At 41.4% G+C, this 21,059-nt stretch overlaps 1 protein-coding gene across 7 annotated transcripts in view; it reads left to right on the top strand.

The window, feature by feature from the left end:
* Positions 1–21,059, top strand: part of KIF9 (kinesin family member 9) — a 252,267-nt gene that overhangs the window by 20,058 nt on the left and 211,150 nt on the right. For 5 of the 7 annotated variants that reach the window (XM_033931868.1, XM_033931865.1, XM_033931864.1 and 2 more), the window contains one exon: positions 5,803–5,968. The exons of the other annotated variants lie outside the window; for them this stretch is intronic. In XM_033931868.1, the coding sequence (XP_033787759.1) occupies positions 5,803–5,968 (166 nt within the window). The remainder of the gene's footprint in view (positions 1–5,802; positions 5,969–21,059) is intronic. 7 annotated transcript variants of the gene reach the window in all.

Here is a 21,059-nt window from a genome sequence, read left to right on the forward strand (position 1 = left end):
TCAATAATCACAGCTCTTATACCAAAATTAAATAATATATGAATAATACTCTTATTAAAATGTGAAGTGCTCAGACCTTATAACCTGTGTTTTTAGTGTTATCACCAAAACGAGGTTAACAAGGGGACCATCATTGCCTTCACTGTCCCCTGACCACCTGCATTATATAAACAAACTCTCAGCGTGATTTGTTCATAATGAATGATGTACTTATCTTTGCCAGGTGGTAGTTGATGATGTTAGACCTCGTTCAGACAGACTTAAACCAAGTGATGTGACTTTAAAAATTTTTTCTCTATATATGCGTTTCAATCTATGGTCCCTGTCCCCCCGACCCAGGTTTCGTCTCTTCGTCAGGGAGGGACATTGATGCTAGAGAAAATCAATAAAAACAATGAACTTCTTTATTATGTCAACTAATGTTAAAAGATCTAAATTAGTGTCTTGAAGATTACTCATAATCTTACAGTGATAAATATTATATAAGTATTATATAAACAAAGTATCGATGAATCTACATACCTATTACTGGCTCACTAGGATTGGACCAGACCAAAGAATTGGGAGAACTGAATTCCAGAGACCGGGTTTTTATTTATATAGGTAAAGGAACCGGAATTGATGAAATGGACCCAACCGGAAATGAGATCAAACAGAAAATATCATAGCGCTCGCTATTGCTTTATATTAATAGCCATTCTATATCTGAATTAAGACCTTCAGGAGTAAGAGTGCGCCAATTGTAAATAAAACGCTGTTCCTTTTGGATCAATAATCCAGAAAGATCGCCTTGATAATGTTTTATGTGTATCAACACCGTGTATTGAAGATCGTCAAGCGTGTGTGCTTCGCTCAACCAATGAGGGACTAAAGGGGCGGTAATACGCTTTGTACGAATGCTGCTCAAGTGTTCTATGATGCGTGTTTTGATTTTACGGGATGTCTGTCCTATATATATTTTAGAACAAGGACACTGGATGTAATAGATTACTCCTTTGGAGTCGCATGTAGTGTCAGTGTTTAATATAAACTTACGACCACCTGAAAAAGGGATTGTCACTTGAGCAGCATTCATAACATGATTACAAACTTTACATCTACCACATGGTTGGTGAAGCAACTTCGGTGTGGTAGATGTGTCAAAATTCTTATATTTTAATTTTTCGCCCAAATAGGGCCTCTCGAGAAAGCAAATTTAGGTCTTTGGGTGAGAGAAGGATGACTTTGAAGTATTGGCCAGTATTTTAAAATAATGTGTTTGATCGCATTACTACTACCAGTATATGGCATAACACAAACAGTATCTGACTCCGATCTCTCTCTATTATTTGATAACATCAACCAAGGACGGTGGCAGTTTTTCGCCCTCTTCCACGCTCTTCTTCTTATTTTTCCAGGGTACCCACGATCTCTAAATTTTTGATATAACTCTATTGCTTGTTTATTAAAATCATCTTCACTTGAGCAGATTCTTCTTAAACGTAAGAATTGGCCTACCGGGATACCATTCCTTAAAGCTCTTGGATGAAAACTTCCATATTGTAACAACGAATTTCTATCAGACGGTTTTTTGTACAAGGAGGTAGAAATTGAAAACAGTGCATGCACATAGATCTCATGCATATTCATTGGGGAAATCCTGAAAACCCAACTGGATTGCAGCCCTCAAGGAATGACTTTGAGATCTCTAGTCTAGATGGACTCTTCTCGCCAGGATACTAAGAATTCATGTCAGATTTGTGATGGCTGGCTGGTCAAGGATCGTACTTGTTCCATTTGCTGCACGGCATGTGAGGGGTGGGAGTGGGTGGCGTGAGCCACTGGCTTAGTCTCCTCTAATCCCTCTGGGGGTATGGGGTCTCTGATGGATTAAAATTCCAGGTCAGAAATCCCAGCTAGACCTGGGAACCGGTGAAAGGGCATCCCCAGCGAAGTGCAGCCTTATATCGACCATGAAACCCCAGAGTGATCCAAAGGAGCACCTTCCAGAACAATTCTGGGCATTCTGGTCTTGCTTTTGCTCCAGAATTTATAAGTATGATTTACGAAGCATACTTAAATTACAGTGGTCGCATTGACCTCATAGGGGTCATGGCTGTGGTAATGCAAGGGGTTATTCCCTCTAAGAGTGCATTTTCCCCACAACAGAGGCATTTGCAACAGGGATACAGTCAGAAGAGGACAAGGATCTGTACCTTTACTTTCCCAGTCTGGGTCTTCAGTATTAGGAGACCCTGCATCATGTCTGGAAGAGTCAGGTTCCAATCAAGTAGCAGCCCTGGATCTTGGTGAGGACCCAACTGTGCACAGGCTGTTCAAGGCTTCAGCACTTTTGGAGATTATTACTGATTTTCTCCAAGAATTAAAGATAGAGCCTTCACATGCCTCTACTGCCCAGTACTTGCTTATGAGCGGCACTAAGGCTCAGACCACATGCTTTCCGTCCCATTCAGATATTGCTAAAATGCTCACAGACCACTGGGAGGTCCTGGAGAGACCCCTTCAGGTGATTAAGGCCATAACAAAACTTTACCTGATGAATGCTATTGCTAAATTTCATCAGCTGTTTATTCCACCAAAGGTTGATTCCATAGTGGCGCAGGTTACAAAGCGTACCTTCTTCCCCAATAAAGAGAGAGTGATATTGAAAGGACCACAGGCTAGATTTTGTCCTTAAGAGGCAGTGTGAGGCCATGGTGTTTAGGTTGAAGGCAGCGACTGTGACATCGTACGTCATGCTTGCCACTCCAGGTTATATTGGGCTCTGGGAGCGGATGCCAACATGTCTCCCCAATTTCTGATGTCAGTAGTAGATTATTTGGCAGATGCTCTAGTTTATATGATCTTTTCAGGGTTCTGAGCAAGGTTTCTGCGTATGCTATTTCTGCTCATAGAATGCTTTGGATCAGACAGTGGGTGGGAGATTCTTCTTCTAAAGCAGGGGTGTCAAAGTTCCTCCTCAAGGGCTGCAATCCAGTCGGGTTTTCAGGATTTCCCCAATGAATATGCTTGAGATCTGTTAGCATACAATGAAAGCAGTGCATGCAAATAGATCTCATGCATATTCATTGGGGAAATCCTGAAAACCCAACTGGATTGTGGCCCTCGAGCAGGAACTTTGACACCCCTGCTCTAAAGCTACGCTGAGCAAGTTGCCTTTTAAGGGTCAATTGCTCATTGGTAAAGAGCTTGATGACATTATGGCCAGTGTTCAGGATCGTAAGCCAAAGACATAGCCAAACAGTAGACCAAGGGTCCCTAGTGGGTCAGGTTGAGGTCATTTTTGTGGCTCCAAGGATTTTCACCAGTACAAGGGAGGACTTTCAGTCCAGAGATCATTTCAAGGCTCGAGACAAAGAAGGCAGTCAGAGTCCATGCAACATTAAAGAGCTGCTAGATCTAGAAGCCATCCAGAACACAGAGTCGTGCTTGGGTAAATACTCCATATACTTCATTGTACTCAAAAGAGACTCAGAAGACTGGAAGCTGATTCTGGATCTGAAATCAGTCAGTGCTGCTCTCAAGATACCACATTTCCACATGGAAACAGTAAGGTTGGTCATTACTTCTATGGCACCTGGGGAATTTCTTGCCTCGCTGGATTTGACATAGACCTACCTGCATATTCCCATTTTTCTGGATCACAGGAAGTTCCTGAGGTTCATGTTCTGTAGCAGCACTTCCACTTTTCGGCCCTTCTATTTGTGCTGACTACAGTGCCATGCACCTTCACCAAGGAGATATTTGTAGTAGCTGCGCAGTTCTGCAAGGAGAGGATACAATTACATTTATACCTGGCCGATTGACTGATATGAACCCCATACAAATCTGAAGGAAGGACGGCAGTGGAGTTTGTGGTCCAGCTTCAGCAGAGCCTGGGCTGGGTCATAAACTTCCAAAAAAGTCATCTGGAGCCGACACAGTTCCTGGAATATCTGGGCATCCATTTCAACACAAAGGACAACAAAGTTTTTTTTCCCGGAAGCCTGCAGAGCAGAGTTCATGTGTCAGATCAGGGAGTTTCAGACAGGACAGGCCAGCACTGACAGCTTGACATCACTTGCAGGTACTGGGGTTAATGGTGGCAACAATAGATGTGGTCTCTTGGGTTAGGGCCTATTTATACTCTCTCCAGGATGCACTCTTATCCCACTGGTCATCACAGATGAATGCGTTACAGATTCCCCTGCTTTGGACATCAGCTGTGCATCACAGCCTGAACTGGTAGCTTCGTACCTCCACATGGGTGATCCTGACAATGGATGCCAGCCTTTACTGATGGGGAGCTCATTGTGAAGGTTGCCTGGTACAGGGACATTGGTCCTCCTCAAAGAGAAAATGGTCGATCAACCAGCTGGAGCTGAGAGCCATCCATCTAGCACTCAGAAGCATTCAGAAGCTTGTTGCAAACCAAAGCGGTATGAGTTTTCTCAGACAATACAACTGTGGTGGCCTATGTCAATTGACAAGGAGATACCAAGAGTGCTCCACTACGGCTGGAGGCCCAGATACCAGTGGGCGGAGATCCACCTGTTGACCCTCTCAGCAGCACATGTAGCGGAAGTAAATAACATGCAAGCAAATTTCCTCAGACAGAAGACTCTGGATCCCGGAGAATGGACTCTATCTCAGGAAGCATTTGACACCATTGTGTGTCAGTGGAGACATACGCTATTCGAACTCATGGCCTCAAATTCCCTGACTCCTACTTGTCCTGTTTGTCTGTTTTAATTAGATTGTAAGCACTAATGAGCAGGGACTGTCTCTTGAATGTTTAATGTACAGCACTGCATACATCCAATAGAACTATAGAAATGATAAGTAGTAGTAGTACTACTGGACAAAAAGAAAACGGCTCGATTTTTTAGTCAAAGATATCTTTTGAAACATAGAAACATGATGGCAGATAAAAGGCCAAATGGCCCATCTAGTCTGCCCATCCACAGTGATCATTATCTCTTTCTCTTTCTGAGAGATTCCACGTGCCGATTCCAGGCTTTCTTGAATTCAGACACAGTCTCTGTCTCCACCACCTCTACTGGGTGCCTATTCCACACATCTACAGTACCACCCTTTCTGTAAAAAAGTATTTCCTCAGATTACTCCACAGCCTATCACCTCTTAACTTCATCCTATGCCCTCTCATTGCAGAGTTTCCTTTCAAATGAACCCCACACAGGAGATCATTAATAACATGAGCAGTCTGGGGGACAGATTCTAATTTGGTTAACTGGGTTAGAAGCATAAGAGAGTATTTGAAAAAGGAATTGATTCCATAAAAAGAGTGCTTGTTGTTGGAGTGCCTCAAAAATCAGCTGAGGTTGGTTCTGTTCATTGTGTTCATGAGGGGTTAGTGCAAAAAAGTATAGTGTTGTGGATTTAGGCATTCCCATAGCACTATGAGGCTAACTAGTGTGAAGCATATATAAATTGGATTAATTATACTGCTGATTGTAACCATGAAATTTATTGGGGAAGCATGTTAACATGTTATTAAAGTTTTATGATTGTTGTACTCTGCCTAGAACATTTATGAAATTGATAAGTAATAAAAAAAAAATAATAATAAAGTACACACTATTTTATAAAGGCCCTGTATGAAAAACATGCTTTCTGTCTGAAAATTCATTATAAAATTACCTTTATAATGAGCACTTGAGACTAAAAAAGTCTTTTCATATGAAGCATCATTGATTGTCAGTTTTATTTCTATTTAAAATCATCATTTATTATAGTAGACAAATTAGGCAATCTCTAATCTTAATTTACTGATCTCAATTAACATTCTGTTTTGATTTGTAGACCATAAATGTTCACATCAAAAAAGATAACAAGTTTACAGTTGTCAATAACCAGAGATCCGACTGGAGTTTTAGACTGGATGGATTTCTCCAAAATGCATCACAGGATTCTGTGTATGACACAGTAGCAAAATCTGTGGTATCTAAAGCTATGGATGGCTACAATGGTAATTTTATTAATTAATATTTATGAGTAAGTTCTAATATCGTGCCTTCAGATGTTACATTGACACATTGTTTTCTCCTTAAAGCAAAGCTTTCTTTTACGCCCCCTCCCCCCCTTTTACGTAACCGTGAAAGTGTTTTTTTAGTGCCGGCCGGTGCACTGAATGCTCTGCACTGCTCCGATTCTCAGAGTTCCTATGAGCATCGGGAGCAGTACAGAGCATTCAGTGCTCCAACAGGTGCTAAAAAATGCTTTTGCGGTTTTATAAAAGGGGGGGGGGTTAATTTACTTGAGATAAATTAAAATTTGTGATGGATAGAATTATCTTTTCCTTTTATAAAGGAATACCATGGCTAGGATTGTTTCTTCCTAAGCCATTTTATTTTAGAATAAGTTTATCTGGAAATTGAGAAAGTACAAGTAGACTCTGTTAACCGGAACTCAAGCAACCAGAAAAAATAAAAACCTCAAAGAAATACTGTAATATTTTAAATAAAAATGAAAATACAATCAATTTCTGGTGGAAATTTAAGTGTAAACTTGGCAACCCAACACCTGAGTATACACATGCTTTGCCTATCACATGTCCAGTAGTTTGTCTAGAACAGTTTATGGTATGGCATAGTATGGGGTATAGTATTAGTTAGGCTATTTTTATTAGTAACTGTAAAACAACCAGAAACTACATGTCTCCAGGATCTACCAATCCCCATGGGTGCTGGTTAACTGAGAATCTACTGTAGTATGCAAGCTTTCTGTTTCCCTTTTTCTCCGTTCTGTGGGCATAAACCCAAAGCCATTCATTAGCAACCAAAGAAGGAGGAGATTGAATCCATAGGTCATTTTGTCAGCTCCTGCTTAATTACCCTAAAATCATAAGAGATTCTCTTTTAAAAGGGGCAGAAATATATTTATTTATTTTGTTTTCTATCCCGTTTTCCCCAGGGAGCTCAGAACGGGTTACAGGTTAAACATACATAATATACAGTTAACAGATTACAATATGACAGTTATAGAACAATTTTATGATACAAGGTTGTGTCCTAATTCTATACATACTAAGGGGCTCATAATCGAAAAAGAAAAACGTCCAAAAACCGGCCTAAGTCGGCACTTGGACGAACATTTATCAAAAATGTCCAAGCGCCAATAATAAAACCGGGTGTTGGACGTATTTCTAAACAACTTAGACCTTCATAGTGCCGCTCAACGTCCAAAGCTAAAAGAGGCGTTTCGGGAGGCGTGTCGAGGGCGGGAGTTGTGTGGGACGTGGGCCAGCTTAGACTTAGTCATACAGCATGTATAACCGAAAGTTTAACAACAGAGCCTAGACGGAACTTGGACGTTGTGACTTAGACCATGTAAAACATGGTCTAAGTCACAAAAACCCACCTAAACTCAGCAGATAAGCACTGCAAACACATATCACAGATCCCCACCCCCTTAAAACTTTTATTCACAACTTTAAATTTCATCACCTGGCCGCCTGGCTTAGGAAAGCCTAGTCGTCCAACCTAGAGGCAGCTTAAGTCGTCTTGGGGGTGGGTTATGGACCCATGGAGAGGAAGACCCATGCCCATAAGCCCCTGTAATCACTGTATTGATACTTAAACATGTGCACTCCCCTATACATCCCCCCCAAAAAATTGTGCCAAAACAGCCCGTGGAGACTTTTTTGAAAAATAAAAAATGCTGAAATAGGGGTTATGGACGTGAGGGACCTGAGCCCTGACCCCAGAAATCCTCAACCTTTTGGGCATCCCTGGTCTAAGGCCTAAACGGTTTGCATCAAGGGTGCCCACACTTTTTGGGCTTGTGAGCTACTTTTAAAATGACCAAGTCAAAATGATCTACCAACAATAAAATAAAAGCAAAACAAAATCCACAAAGCACATTGAAAGGCAGAGAAAATGTTAATTATCATTCATATTCTGGGGTTTTTTCAAAGAGGTCAAGGCAGATGACTCTATGCAATGTCACCTCTAGAGAAATGCTGCCAGGTCCTGCCTTCATGGAAACAGAAAGTAGGCAGGACCTAGCAGCAAGAACAGCAAATTGTAAGCTTCACTGACCTGTCTCCTGCTTTAGCCCATAGCGAACGCATGCTCCAGGGCTCTAACATGTGCGTGCCGGCTTCCCTTCTCTTCTCTTCCCCCCACCCACCCCCGGACATAACTTCCGGTTTCGGAGGGAAGAGAAGGGAAGCCGGCATGCACACGTTAGAGCCCCGGGACATAAGTTCGCTACGGGCTAAGGCGTGAAATCTCCAAGCCGTTTTTTTTTTATGTTGAGCAGCAGCGACAGCAGCAGAATTCACGATCGGATGATAGCCGGGTGGTCATCTAAATTAGCCGGACGGAGCGCCCAGCTAAAAGGCCCTAGGGAGAACATGCCCTTATCCATGAGTTCCCAGCAGTCATCGATGATGTCGAGAAGGATGGTTTCAGTACTGTGAAATTTCCTGAATTTCGACTAGAAGGGGGATAGGGCTCTTTATACAATAAAAAAAAGAATATAAGGTGATACCTTGTTTTAAATTTTACTGTGACTGAACCATATAGCTCTCATATTGTTTGTGTTGTACAGAGACATATAGAAGATAATTTTATAACAGGTCACTTAGGTGGGGAGGCCAAGTAGGGCACCTATTTTGGATCTTTTGTGTCTATATAAAATACCAGCATAAACATGTAGAATTCATGAGTAAAATCAACCTGTGTGCATTTTACCTGTTGAACGTGGTTGTAAATTTACATGACCTAAGTACATGCGAGAGCACATATTATATAAACAGCATATGTAAACCATGACTCTACCTATGTTTCAATACACCCAAACAGGAGATTTTACCTCCTCAGGTAGAACAAAGAAAAACAAAAGAGGCAACCTGTGCTCCTCAATCTTTTTATTCACTCAAGACTTGACATGTACATGTTTCGGCCATAAGGCCTGCCTCAGGAATCTACAAAATAAAATAATTTGAAACATAAAAACCATATATATAATAAACAAAATTGAAGAATAATAAAATATTAAAATAATGAGATCATTTATATAAATTATATTATTTTAATATTTTATTATTCTTTAATTTTATATATAAAATTATTTTATTTTTAAATAGGTCTCTGAAAATTTTAACAGAACATGGTCAAATTTGTTGTGGGAGAAAAACTGGTGAAAAAAAAGCATTAGGTTAAAAAATGGGCCAGATCAGACCAGGTGATCTAAAGAAATATATACTTCTTAATATACAGCCTAATGCATTTCTATTGCAGCTTCAGCAGCATAGATACACTGAAATATAAGTTAGGGACTTGCTCTTTTCAAATTGTCTCTTTAACCTTCCAGTCACAGGTACATACAGAGCAAGCCCACAAACTCCCCCCTCCTTACCTTCTCACACATATACACACACACGGATATACATAGAGGATATACATATGCTTTTTCTACTACACACATATCCACTGCTGCAACACCCCTATCACCTAGGCTTGCTGTTAGTGACGGAACCATATTTTTTTTCTTAATGGTTGCTATATTCTGTAGCACCTAATGACTGACCAACCAAATCCAAAGTCCAAAAGGAAAACCCCAAGAAAAAATATCCAATGAAGAACAACAGACCTCCAACAGGAGCCAGGAGAGGGGCCAGGTAGCAAGTTTATTATATGAATCCACCAAGAATGATTGTGTATGGTACTGTATTTCAGTGAGAAAACTGCCTGCCTCAGGTGTCAAAATCTCTCCAGATTCACAGATTGATATTATCAGTGACATAGGAGCCAGCTCTGTGGGTGTTGTGGGTGCTTGAGCACCTCCAATATTGGGCAAACTCTTTGTTTGTACCCTGGAATGCATAATTTCCATTGCATTTAGCACCCCCAGTCATTTTAAAAAGTTGACTCCTATGATCGCAGACAAAGTTTGATAGACAAAATTTATCCTATGCAGAAACTTTACACTTCTTTTTTTTCCCACTTCTTTATTATTTTCAGAACTTACAATAAGTGTAACAATAAAATACATTTTCTTCAATACCACACTTACCGGTAATACTCTATTAATATCTATTTCAGAATTAATTCCCCCTTTCCTCCTAAACAATCACAATGTTCAACATATAAAATTTCTATATTGACCCGCAAACTAATATATCCAAATTTATTATCCTATCAGACCCCCAACCTCCCCCTTCCGGATGTGTATGTTTATAGGGGAAAACAATGATTAGACGTTACAATATTTTGCTAATGGCTCCCAAGTGTCCTGAAATTTTTTAAAATTCCCTTTCTGAATGGCTAATGTTCTTTCCATTTTATATATATGACACAATGAACTCCACCAAAAACTATAGTTAAGCCTCTTCCAATTCTTCCAATTGCTCATAATTTGTTGTATGGCAACTCCTGTCATTATTAATAAAAGCCTTTTGTTCTTAGCTGATATTTGACTTTTAGCTCTCATTGATACACCAAATAGCACAGTATTGAAGGATAATGCCACAGGATTTTCCAATAAACAAATTATTTGGTTCCATATTGATTTCCAAAAAGCCAAAATAAGTGGACAATAGAACAATAAATGATCTAAAGTCCCTACTTCAAGATGACAATGCCAACATTTATTTGACTTAGAGCTATCTAACTTTTGTAACTGAACAGGGGTCCATAATGCTCTATGTAACAGAAACTCTCCTTCACCAAGAAAGATGTAAAGGATTCCATTGCTCACACATTTCTGTTACCTTCTGTAATAAAAATTTTTCATTCACTTTCATTGTTTCATCCAATGTGTTTTTTATCCAAATGCCTAAATATTTTATTTCATCCTCTTTCCATAGAAAGGAGAATTTTTCAAATAATCCTTTTGTGCAATGAACATTAATAGGAAGAACTTCTGATTTGCTCCAATTTATTTTGTATTCTGAAAATTTTTCAAATTTCTCTGTTGCATCAAGTAAGCATGGAATGGTTGTTTCAAGATTTCTCAAATGAAGCAGAGACCTTATATTCCTGATCTGAATAAGGAATACCCTGTATCTTCTTCGCCTGCTGAATAGCTAATTACAAGGGTTCTAATACAATATCAAAAAGCAAAGGAGACAAACTCCTCTCCGCAAACTAGAGATTATTATTAATATACAGTCTAGCCGAAGGGGAACTATACAAGGATTGAATCATTTGTATAAATCCTGAAACTATTCCAAACCAATCCATTGCTTGATACATGAAGTTCCATTCCACCCTATCAAAAGCTTTTTCTGCATCTAAAGATACAGAGAAGGCTGGATCTTTCATGGATTTTGTTAAATTTAACATATGAAAAGCTAGTCTGGTGTTGTTGGAGGAATGTCTCTGAGCAACAAATCCTGTTTAATGCATACCAATAATAAAAGGGAGAGCCATAATCGAAAGGGACGTCTAAGTCCGTTTACTTCCCTCTCGCAAGTCATCCAAAGTTAAAAAGAGCCTAAGACACATTTTCGAAAGATACGTCCAACTTTTTTTTACTTTCGAAAATCGTCTAATTATATGTCCTGCCGATCTGATCGTCCAAGCCACTAAATCATCCATCTTTATACCACATTTCCATCCAACTTTCCGTCCAAGTCCAAAATGCCTAGAACAAGCCCTGTTGGACATGAGAGGGGTCTGCAAAGTGATGGACTGCACACCCAGACATGCTACCTAAATAGTGGGGTACCTTACAAGGCACTGCTGTGAACTTCACAAAAAGGGTGCCATGGCTTTTCCTCACTACAGCTCCCTTATAGGTGACAGTGAGCCCCCCAAACCACCTCCAGAATCCCCTAGACCCACATATCTACCACCCCAATAGCCCTTATGGCTGCAGGAGCCACTTATATGCCAGTAAAAAAGGGTTTTGGGAGTGTATAGGAGAATGCACATGTTTAAGTATCAATGCGGTGATTACAGGGGCTTATGGGCATGGGTCCTCCTCTCTATGGGTCCCTAACCCACCCCCAAGACGACTTAAGTTGCCTCTGGGCTGGACGACTAGGCTTTCCTATGCCAGGCGGCCAGGTGATGATGGTCTGGAGGCTGAAATTTAAAGTTGTGAATAAAATAGTCTAAGCCGGCCCACGTTCCGCCCAACTCCTGCCCTTGACATGCCTCCCGAAATGCCCCGTTTAGCTTTGGACGTTGAGCAGCACTATGAAGGCCTAGGTCGTTTAGACATACATCCAAAACCCGTTTTTATTTTTGGCGCTTGGACGTTTTTGAGAAATGTTTGTCCAAGTGCCGACTTAGGCCGGTTTTTGGACGTTTTTCTCTTTCAATTATGAACCCCTTAGCCAAGCGCAAGTTTACCATCTACATTGATTAAAGAAATAGACCTGTCATTTGAAACCAATGTGGGATCTTTATTTGGCTTCGGCAAGACTATAGTAACAGATTCTGCCAAAACCCTGCTTTTCAAAAAATTCATCCAAATATCTTAACCCCTCTTCACCTACCTCCAGATAATTCACCTACCTCCAGATAATTCTTCCCCAAATAACCCACCTAAACACCTTCCAAGTAAACAGACCCCTAAAATAGATTGTAATCTTACCTACTCTAACTGTATTCTATTTGTCAATATCACACAGTTCGGCACTGTCAGTTTACTATCCAACCCTTAAGTTCCCCTAAGATTCTATCCAGCTATCTCTCCTCTGTTAAAAAAAAAAAATAAATTGTATCTTCACTGGAAAATGTCCAGTCAAATCTTTTGTAATCCGCCTTGAACTGCAAGGTATAGGCGGAATAGAAATCCGTAATGTAATGTAATGTACCTGTAATACAACCATTATTTAGTTGGAACTGATATAAATTTAATAAATGAATTAAAAGGGTATTTTGAAATGTTTTATAAAACTCTACTTTGAAACCATCTCCACCTGGAGCGGATCCAGCTCTAAGGGACTTCAACGCTGATTGCAATTCTTTTAATGATATAGGGACCTCTAAGCTTCTTTTTATACTTTTTACACTTCTGAATGTCTATCAAACTTTGTCTGTGATATTGTCTCTGAGTCCAGAAAGAGAGGTTTTGACACCTAATGACTGAGTCATATTGGTTGCTACTGGTTGTCATGCTTCATCACCACTAGTTGATAGTACATATGGAGGAACATTTTTGAAAGAACATCCAAGTCAGGATTGGGCCTTTCTGCTCATTACATTCCCCCCAAAGTCCATCTCGCAGCCATTTTCGAAAAGGAAAAACTGAATTTTCTATTAAAAAATACATGAAAATAACATTTTTACACTGAGGCCCTGATTCTGTAAAGGGCGCCTAATGCTGAGTGGGACTTAGCCATCCAAACTAAGTGGTTAATGATCCATTTAAGGGTCTTAACAAGCAATAATTGGGAAACTGCAGCTATTGGCATGTTCAGGAACTGGTTCCTTGGTTGACGGGGTTGTATCTCTTTAAATTTTTTATTACTGTCGGGTTTTGTTCCGGCATATTTTCTATGGTGGCGGAGGCTGTGAAAAGGTGCTCACGTTATGGGAAACGGCGTTCAATGGCCGGAGTGTTTGTGGCTGGCTGCTCTGACATTCCCATTGAGAAGTCTATCTCACAACGCCAAACTTCCTCACTTTTTCAGCAGACATAGGACGCAGAACGTCAAGGGGGCAAACGCATTGGTCCTTCCTTGGCCACCCCAAAGTCTGTTGTACGTTTTTCCCTTTTGGCCAATGATAGGCAGCGTATTGCATTGCATTGCCTGATTCCCAGGGAGAGTAGTCATGGTTGCTCCAGATTGGCCTCGCCGTCTATGGTATGTGGATCTGATGAGACTAACAATGGACAATCCCTTATGGTTTCCTGTGACACCGGACTTACTCACCCAGAGTCCAATTCAGATGAAAGATCCCTCCTGCTTTGGTCTGACGGCCTGGCTATTAAAAAGTCACAGTTGAGGTGAAAGGGGTATTCAGAGCAGGTTATTTTTACTCTTCTCCATGCAAGAAAGAGATCTACATCAGCAGCTTATGCCAGGATATGGAGAGTTTTCAATTCTTGTTGTGGTCAACGTAACAGGAATTGCAGAGGGCAGGAGAAAGTGAACGCATGTCAACAACACGGGAAAACAAAGTGCCCTCCGATGCCATGATGGACTCCTCAGCAGAAACGGAGCAGCCAGCCGTACATACTCCAGCCATCTCAATTTTGTTTACTGCAATTGCTCGATGTTCGCAGAATGCTCATGCACTATCTTCAACTTACTAATGATTTTAGACATTCAGATCATCTTTTTGTATTCTCCGGACACAACAAGGGTTTGGCAGTACCCAAGGCGTCGGTAGCCCGATGGGTCAGAGAGGCTATTGCTTCCGCTTATATGTTGGCAGGCAAGCAGTTGCCACTTGATGCCCAAGTTCATTTGACCAGAGCAGTCACTACTTCATGGGCTGAGTCTAGGGGTTTTCTTTGGAAGAGATCTGTCGAGTGGCAACTTGGTCCTCCATGCGGCAGTGCATGCAGATGTTGCTTTGGCGCATCAGTTATTGTGGAGATAGCATTCATTTCCCACCTGGATTAGGGACTGCTTTGCTACATCCCACTAATCTCTGCATTCTTCTGCTGCTGGCGCTAAGGAAGGAAAAATGATGTTCTTACCTGCTAATTTTCTTTCCTTTAGATGCAGCAGATGAATCCAGAACCCCACCCTTTCTTACTGTGTGTTATTGGTTCACTCATGGGGAGTCATGTTCGTGTTATGGTTGATAGTTGGTTTCTGCTATTTTCTACTTGTTATTGTTTATGGGAAAGAAGTTTTTCTTATGCAGTCTGGTTATTCCTGATGCTATGGCAAGGAGCCATACTAATTGGCCAGGAGGAATTCCATCCTAGAAGAGCACCTACAAATCAGTTCTCTATTTCCACCTGCTGGTAGATGTGCGCTATCCCACTAGTCTCTGGATTCATCTGCTGCTTCAAAAGAAAATTAGCAGGTAAGAGCATAATTTTTCCTTGCCATAGAACTATAAAAGCCATACTCTGAGTTCTGTTGGCATCTAATGGTTTGATATATTATCACACTTTATTTCATTTTATTTTTCTTTCCAAACCATCTGAATATTGGCTACTGCTTCTAAGGTCCTTCCCTGGGCAATAGCATGGATGGAGAGGCTAGGACTAAACAGAGTTGGGCAAGACGGAAACCAGGCAGGAGCAGGTACGGTATTAGGCATGGAACAGAAATCCCAGTAGAGTAAGAATTGAGTACGAGACAGGAACTAAGGATAAAGATTGAAGCAAATAGGGAAGAACTGGCACAGAAGCAGCGTAGGGGCTGGGATATTAGCAGGCACAGGTCAGGCCAAAGGGTGCGGCTGGCTAGATTTACATGGTCTGTATCCGGAAAATGGCAAAAACAGATCAGGAACAAGTATGTACTGTATATTTTAAATCACATTTATACCATATTGTTAAATTGAGAGTTGTGTATCTCATTGGGGAAGGGGAAGACATGCATGTAATGTATGTGACAATGCTGAAGTAATAATAAAACCACTTTTTAGAGTATTAGTATGGTGTTGTGGTATTGTGTTATAAACTTTGTCACAGCTGATACCTGAGTGACATATGACAGGATTTCGCACAACCCTTCTGGTACAGTCAGGGTTCTTTGGAGACTTAAGTGTCTTAGCTTTAAAACACTCTAACAGACTACTTCTTTGGAGCTTGTCAAAGACCAAACTTTATTTGAAACGCAATCTAAAACAGAAGTATTCAGCTTCTTAGCAGCAGCACAGTTCATAAAAGGAAAAGAAAAAGATTCTTGCGTCAGAATGCTCCCAGTTCATAGTTCTCAAGAATGGTCATTAATAAAACAGAAAAGAAAATCAACAAAAATGTCTCGGCGTTTTTTTTTTTATAATTATTGATTTTCCATACTTCAAAAGTGCAATACATGAATATATAACACATAAAACATCAATTTAAGCACATCCACTTACAATTATATAAATAACTACTCATTTTCTTCCCCCCCCCCACTTAATGATTATACAATAAAACAGTGACATTTATTTGCCCAGTAACCTTACCCTCTTCATATTAATAATATCTTCCCACCCTTCCTCCCACCCCAAGTGTAACTACTCTAGGGTCAAATTAGGAAAGAAATATCCCCCCTCCCACCCTATTTTGGATGTTTATAAAAGTAAACAAAACCTGACTTATAATCAGAGACCTGCTATAGAGAAGTAACATACGATGCCAACAGACCCCAATCCAATTTAAAAAGAATATTGTGCCCCAGACTTTCTGCATTCATTTTCTCATATCCATAGCTGGAGCACAGATTAGCCCACCAGAAAGGGAAATTCAGACGATCATAGTTTTTCCAGTTTCGGGTTATCATCTGCATGGCTATCCCAGTCATTATAATTTATTTATTTTATTTTAATTTATTCAATTTTCTATACCGTTTTCCCAGGGGAGCTCAGGACGGTTTACATGAATTTATTCAAGTACTCAAGCATTTTCCCCTAACTGTCCCAGAGGGCTCACAATCTGTCTAATGTACCTGGGGCAATGGGGGGATTAAGTGACTTGCCCAGGGTCACAAAGAGCAGCGTGGGTTTGAACCCACAACCTCAGGGTGCTGAGGCTGTAGCTTTAACCACTGCGCCACACTCTCCCCTCTCTTCTATGAAGGTTTCACAGTTGTACAGTGTTCTGCTCAGCTTTTGTAGCAGCACTACAGAGAAGAAATAAACCTTTTTCCAACAGGTAAGTTCTCAGCCAAAGAGTCCTGGTTTTACAGTGCTTGCATTATTCATATATTCAACTTCACAGCAAGAAAAAAAAAAAAAAAACCCCTTTCAAACTTTCTCTTCCTTGGTCTGAGTGCAACACACCATAGCCTGCTCCAGTGTTAAACACTGGCTCACCAGCATGTGTTTGCGCTGGCCAGAGAGATGTGTCTTGTGACTTCGTTCCCACCACAACATTACACAAAGCTCCCCACTTTCATTGGGCTTGTGCTGGCACACCTTTCATTTCAAGGAGAAGAAAAAAAGTAAAGAAAAAAAACCTTTAACTGCGTTCTCACAGTCCTTGCAGCAAACAGTCCATTGCAGGGGTTACCAGGAGGAAAAAATTAGAAAAACTTCAACTGTACTCAGTAGCAAGGTATTAATTCCCACTTGCCTTGATTGTGTTAGCAGATATCCATGTCCTGCTGCTCCAGGCTTGGCAGGTCAGTGCACAGCTCTACCTCCATGGGCTGATTCATAAGGCTCTCTGAGTTTGTAGCCTTTTCCCCAGCTTCCTCCAGCTCTGTAGAAACTGGCAGCTCTGTGTCAGCATAGCCTCTTAGCCCTGAGAGTTCCCTGCACTGCTCCTAGCGTGTTCTCTCCCTTTCTAACAAGTTTGTTTTGGCTTTTAAAAACTCACTACTACGCCCCAAACTTCCAGGTGCAGGGATTCCTCTCTGTTCTCTGCAACCCCTTTCCTGGTGACTAGAGACATAGCTTCTTGAGGGACATGTGCCCTGCTCTAATGGCAAGCTGCATTCCTACTCCCTCTAGAGGTTCTGGATGAAATAACCTCATATTCAGGAATGTATGGTTTTGACTGTGGTAAATAGTTCATGTTGGAATCAAAGAATTCCCCTGTGACAGGAACACTGCTAGCAGGCATAGGCAGATTACCACAGCTTGCATCACATATAATTACCTACAGTACATGGGGTTGGCATGATGGCAAGTTGCCTATTGCCCTGTTTGTGATGCCATTGCTTAACAGAAATATAGAAACATGATGACAGATAAATGCCAAATGGCCCATCCAGTCTGACTATCCACAGCATTCACTAACTCCTAGAAACATGAGGGCAGATAAAGGCCAAATGGCCCATCTAGTTTCCCCATCTGCAATAACCATTATCTCTTTCTCAGAGATCCCACGTGTCTATCCCAGGCCCTCTTGAATTCAGACGCAGTCACTGTCTCCACCACCTTTTCCAGGAGACTGTTTCACGCATCTACCAGCCTTTTTGTAAAAAAGTATTTCTTTAGAGTACTCCAGAGCCTATCACCTCTTAACTTCATACCCTCTCATTGCAGAGTTTCCTTTCAAATGAAAGAGACTTGACTCATGCACATTTATATTATGTAGATATTTAAATGACTATCATATCTCCCCTCTCCTGCCTTTCCTCCAAAGTATATAGCTGAGATCTTTAAGTCTGTCCCCATATGCCTCATGACAAAGACCACACACCATTTTAGTAGCCTTCCTCTGGACCGACTCCATCCTTTTTATATCTTTTTGAATATTCTAAATGAGGTCTCACCAAAGTCTTATACAGGGGCATCGATACTTCCTTTTTCCTACTGGCCATACCTCTCCCTATCGTTCTAGTTTTCGTCGTCACCTTTTCAACTTGTTTGGCCACCTTAAGATCATCACATACAATCACACCCAAGTCCCACTGTTCTGTCGTGCACATAAGTTCTTCACTCCCTAAACTGTACCATTCTCTAGGATTTTTGCAGCCTAAATGCATGACCTTGCATTTCTTAGCATTAAATTTTAGCTGCCAAATTTCAGACCATTCTTCAAGCTTCAGCAGGTCTTTCTTCATGTTATTCACACCATCCGGTGTGTCTACTCTATTGCAGATTTTGGTATCATCTGCAAAGAGGCAAATCTTACCCAACAACACTTCAGCAATATCGTTTATAAAAATGTTAAAAAGAACAGGCCCAAGAACAGAACCTTAAGGCACACCACTGGTAACATCCCTTTCCTCAGAGTGATCATTGATCACTACACTCTGTCGCCTTCCACTCAACCAGTTCCTGACCCAGCCCATCACTTTGGGACCCATCCTGAGGGCACTCAGTTTATTTATTAGATGTCTTGAATCAGACACAGTCTTGGTCTCCACCACCTTTACTGAGAGACCATTCCAAGCATCTACCACCCTCTCTGTAAGAAAGTGTTTCCTTAGATTACCCCCTGAGCCTATCACCTCTTAACTTCATCCTATGCCCTCTTATTCTGAAGCTTCCTTTCAATTTAAAGAGATTCACCTCATGCACATTTATGCCACATAGGTATTTAAATGTCTGTATCATATCTCCCCTCTCCTGCCTTTCCTCCAAAGTACACTTCCCCCTCCCTATTCGCGGGTTCAACATTCACGGTTTCGATTATTCACAATTTTTTTCCTCAGCCCCCCCCCCCGTGAATCGCTCATTGGCAGCCCACATCGAAAAAAAAAACGGCCCGGGATTTGGATCAGGGCAAGGAGGTAGGCGATCGGAAGCAGAGGGGGGTGATCGGAGGTGGGGGAGGCGAGCAGCCGCTCCAGGAGCATGGACCTTACCTGGTGGTCTAGTGGTGACGCAGGGCAGGAGCGATCTTCCTACACTCCTTCCCTGTGCAGAGCCGTGCTGTGAGTTCCTGTGATCTCACGAGTCTACAATAGGGAGTTCCTGTTGTAGTCTCGTGAGACCACAGGAACTCACAGCATGGCTCTGCATAGGGCAGGAGTGTAGGAAGATCGCTTCTGCCCCACGTCACCGCTAGACCACCAGGTAAGGTCCAGGGGTGGGTCAGAGCCGGCCCAAAAGTTATTTGCAAATTTTCCCTATTCGCAGGCCGGCTCTGCCTCTAACCCCCGCGAATAGGGAGGGAGAAGTGTATACATATTGAGATCTTTAAGTCTGTTCCCTATGCCTTAAGATGAAGACTGCCAACCATTTTAGCAACTTTACTCTGGACCAATTCCATCCTGTTTATCTTTTTTAATGTGCGGTCTCCAGAATTTTACACAATATTCTAAATGAGGTCAAATCAGAATCTTATACAGGGGCATCAATACCTCCTTTTTCCTACTAGCCATACCTCTCCCTATGCATCCTAGCATCCTAGCATCCTTCTAGCTTTCAACATAATTTTTTCAATTTGTTTGGCCACCTTGAGATCATCACATACTATCAAACTCCTCTTTTGTGCACAAAGGTTCTTCACCCCCTAAACCAGTGGTCTCAAATTCACGACCCGGGGGCCACATGCGGCCCACCCGGTACTATTTTGAGGCCCTCGGTATGTTACCATTGCTCTGGAATGTTGTCTGCCTCACTACTGTAACCTCACGCAAGCGCTTTCCTGCATCTGTACATGATTATGAGGTGGAGTGGAGACGACAATCGCATAGATGTAGGAAAGCGCTTGCGTGGTTACAGCAGTGAGGTGGGCAACATTCTAGAATGTGCAGAAAGTGAAACTATCTAAACTTTACTTTCTGCATGTTGCACTGCTTTCAGCTGTGTGTAGCTGAAATTATCAGAAGCAATTAAGGAAGGATTTATAAACTATAACGAGTTTTACCTCTTGCAAAGTTGTCATTTCTTTAATAAGACATTAACTATTTTTTCTGCGGCCCTCCAAGTACCTACAAATCCAAACTGCTGCCCTAAACTGTACTGTTCCCTCTGGTTTTTGCAGCCCAAATGCATGACCTTGCATTTCTTAGCATTAAATCTTAGCTGCCAAATTTCAGACCATTCACTAAGTTTTTCCTCCATGTTATTCACACCATCAGGGGTGTCTTGCAGATTTTGGTATTATCTGCAAAGAGGCAAATCTTTCCTGACAGCCCTTCAGCAATATCGCTTACAAAAATATTAAAATGAACAGGCCCAAGAACTGAACCTTGAGGCGCATCACTGGTAACATCCCTTTCCACAGAATGATCTTCATTGACCATTACTTTCTGTCACTTTACTTCCACTTTTATGGAGAGGGTCCACATCCACCTTTCTTCAGTCCTCTGATAACACTCCCAACTCTAGAGAAGCATTGAAAAGGTCAGCCAGCAGAGCCACCAGAATTTCCCTTTCATTACCTGTGGATATACACCATCTGGCCCCATTGCTTTGTCCACCTTCAGTTTAGCTAGCTCCTCACGAACATAATCCCTATTTACCTTTGTCTTCTATGGTCCCACTCCCAGCGCTTCAGCTTTGAACACAGAACAGAAATATTTGTTAAGCAATTCAGCCTTATCTTTATCGGTTTCTACATATTTCTCCCCTTCACCTTTGAGT

This window comes from Geotrypetes seraphini, chromosome 2 (assembly GCF_902459505.1).
Source record: "Geotrypetes seraphini chromosome 2, aGeoSer1.1, whole genome shotgun sequence".
Classification (NCBI taxonomy): Eukaryota; Metazoa; Chordata; class Amphibia; order Gymnophiona; family Dermophiidae; genus Geotrypetes; species Geotrypetes seraphini.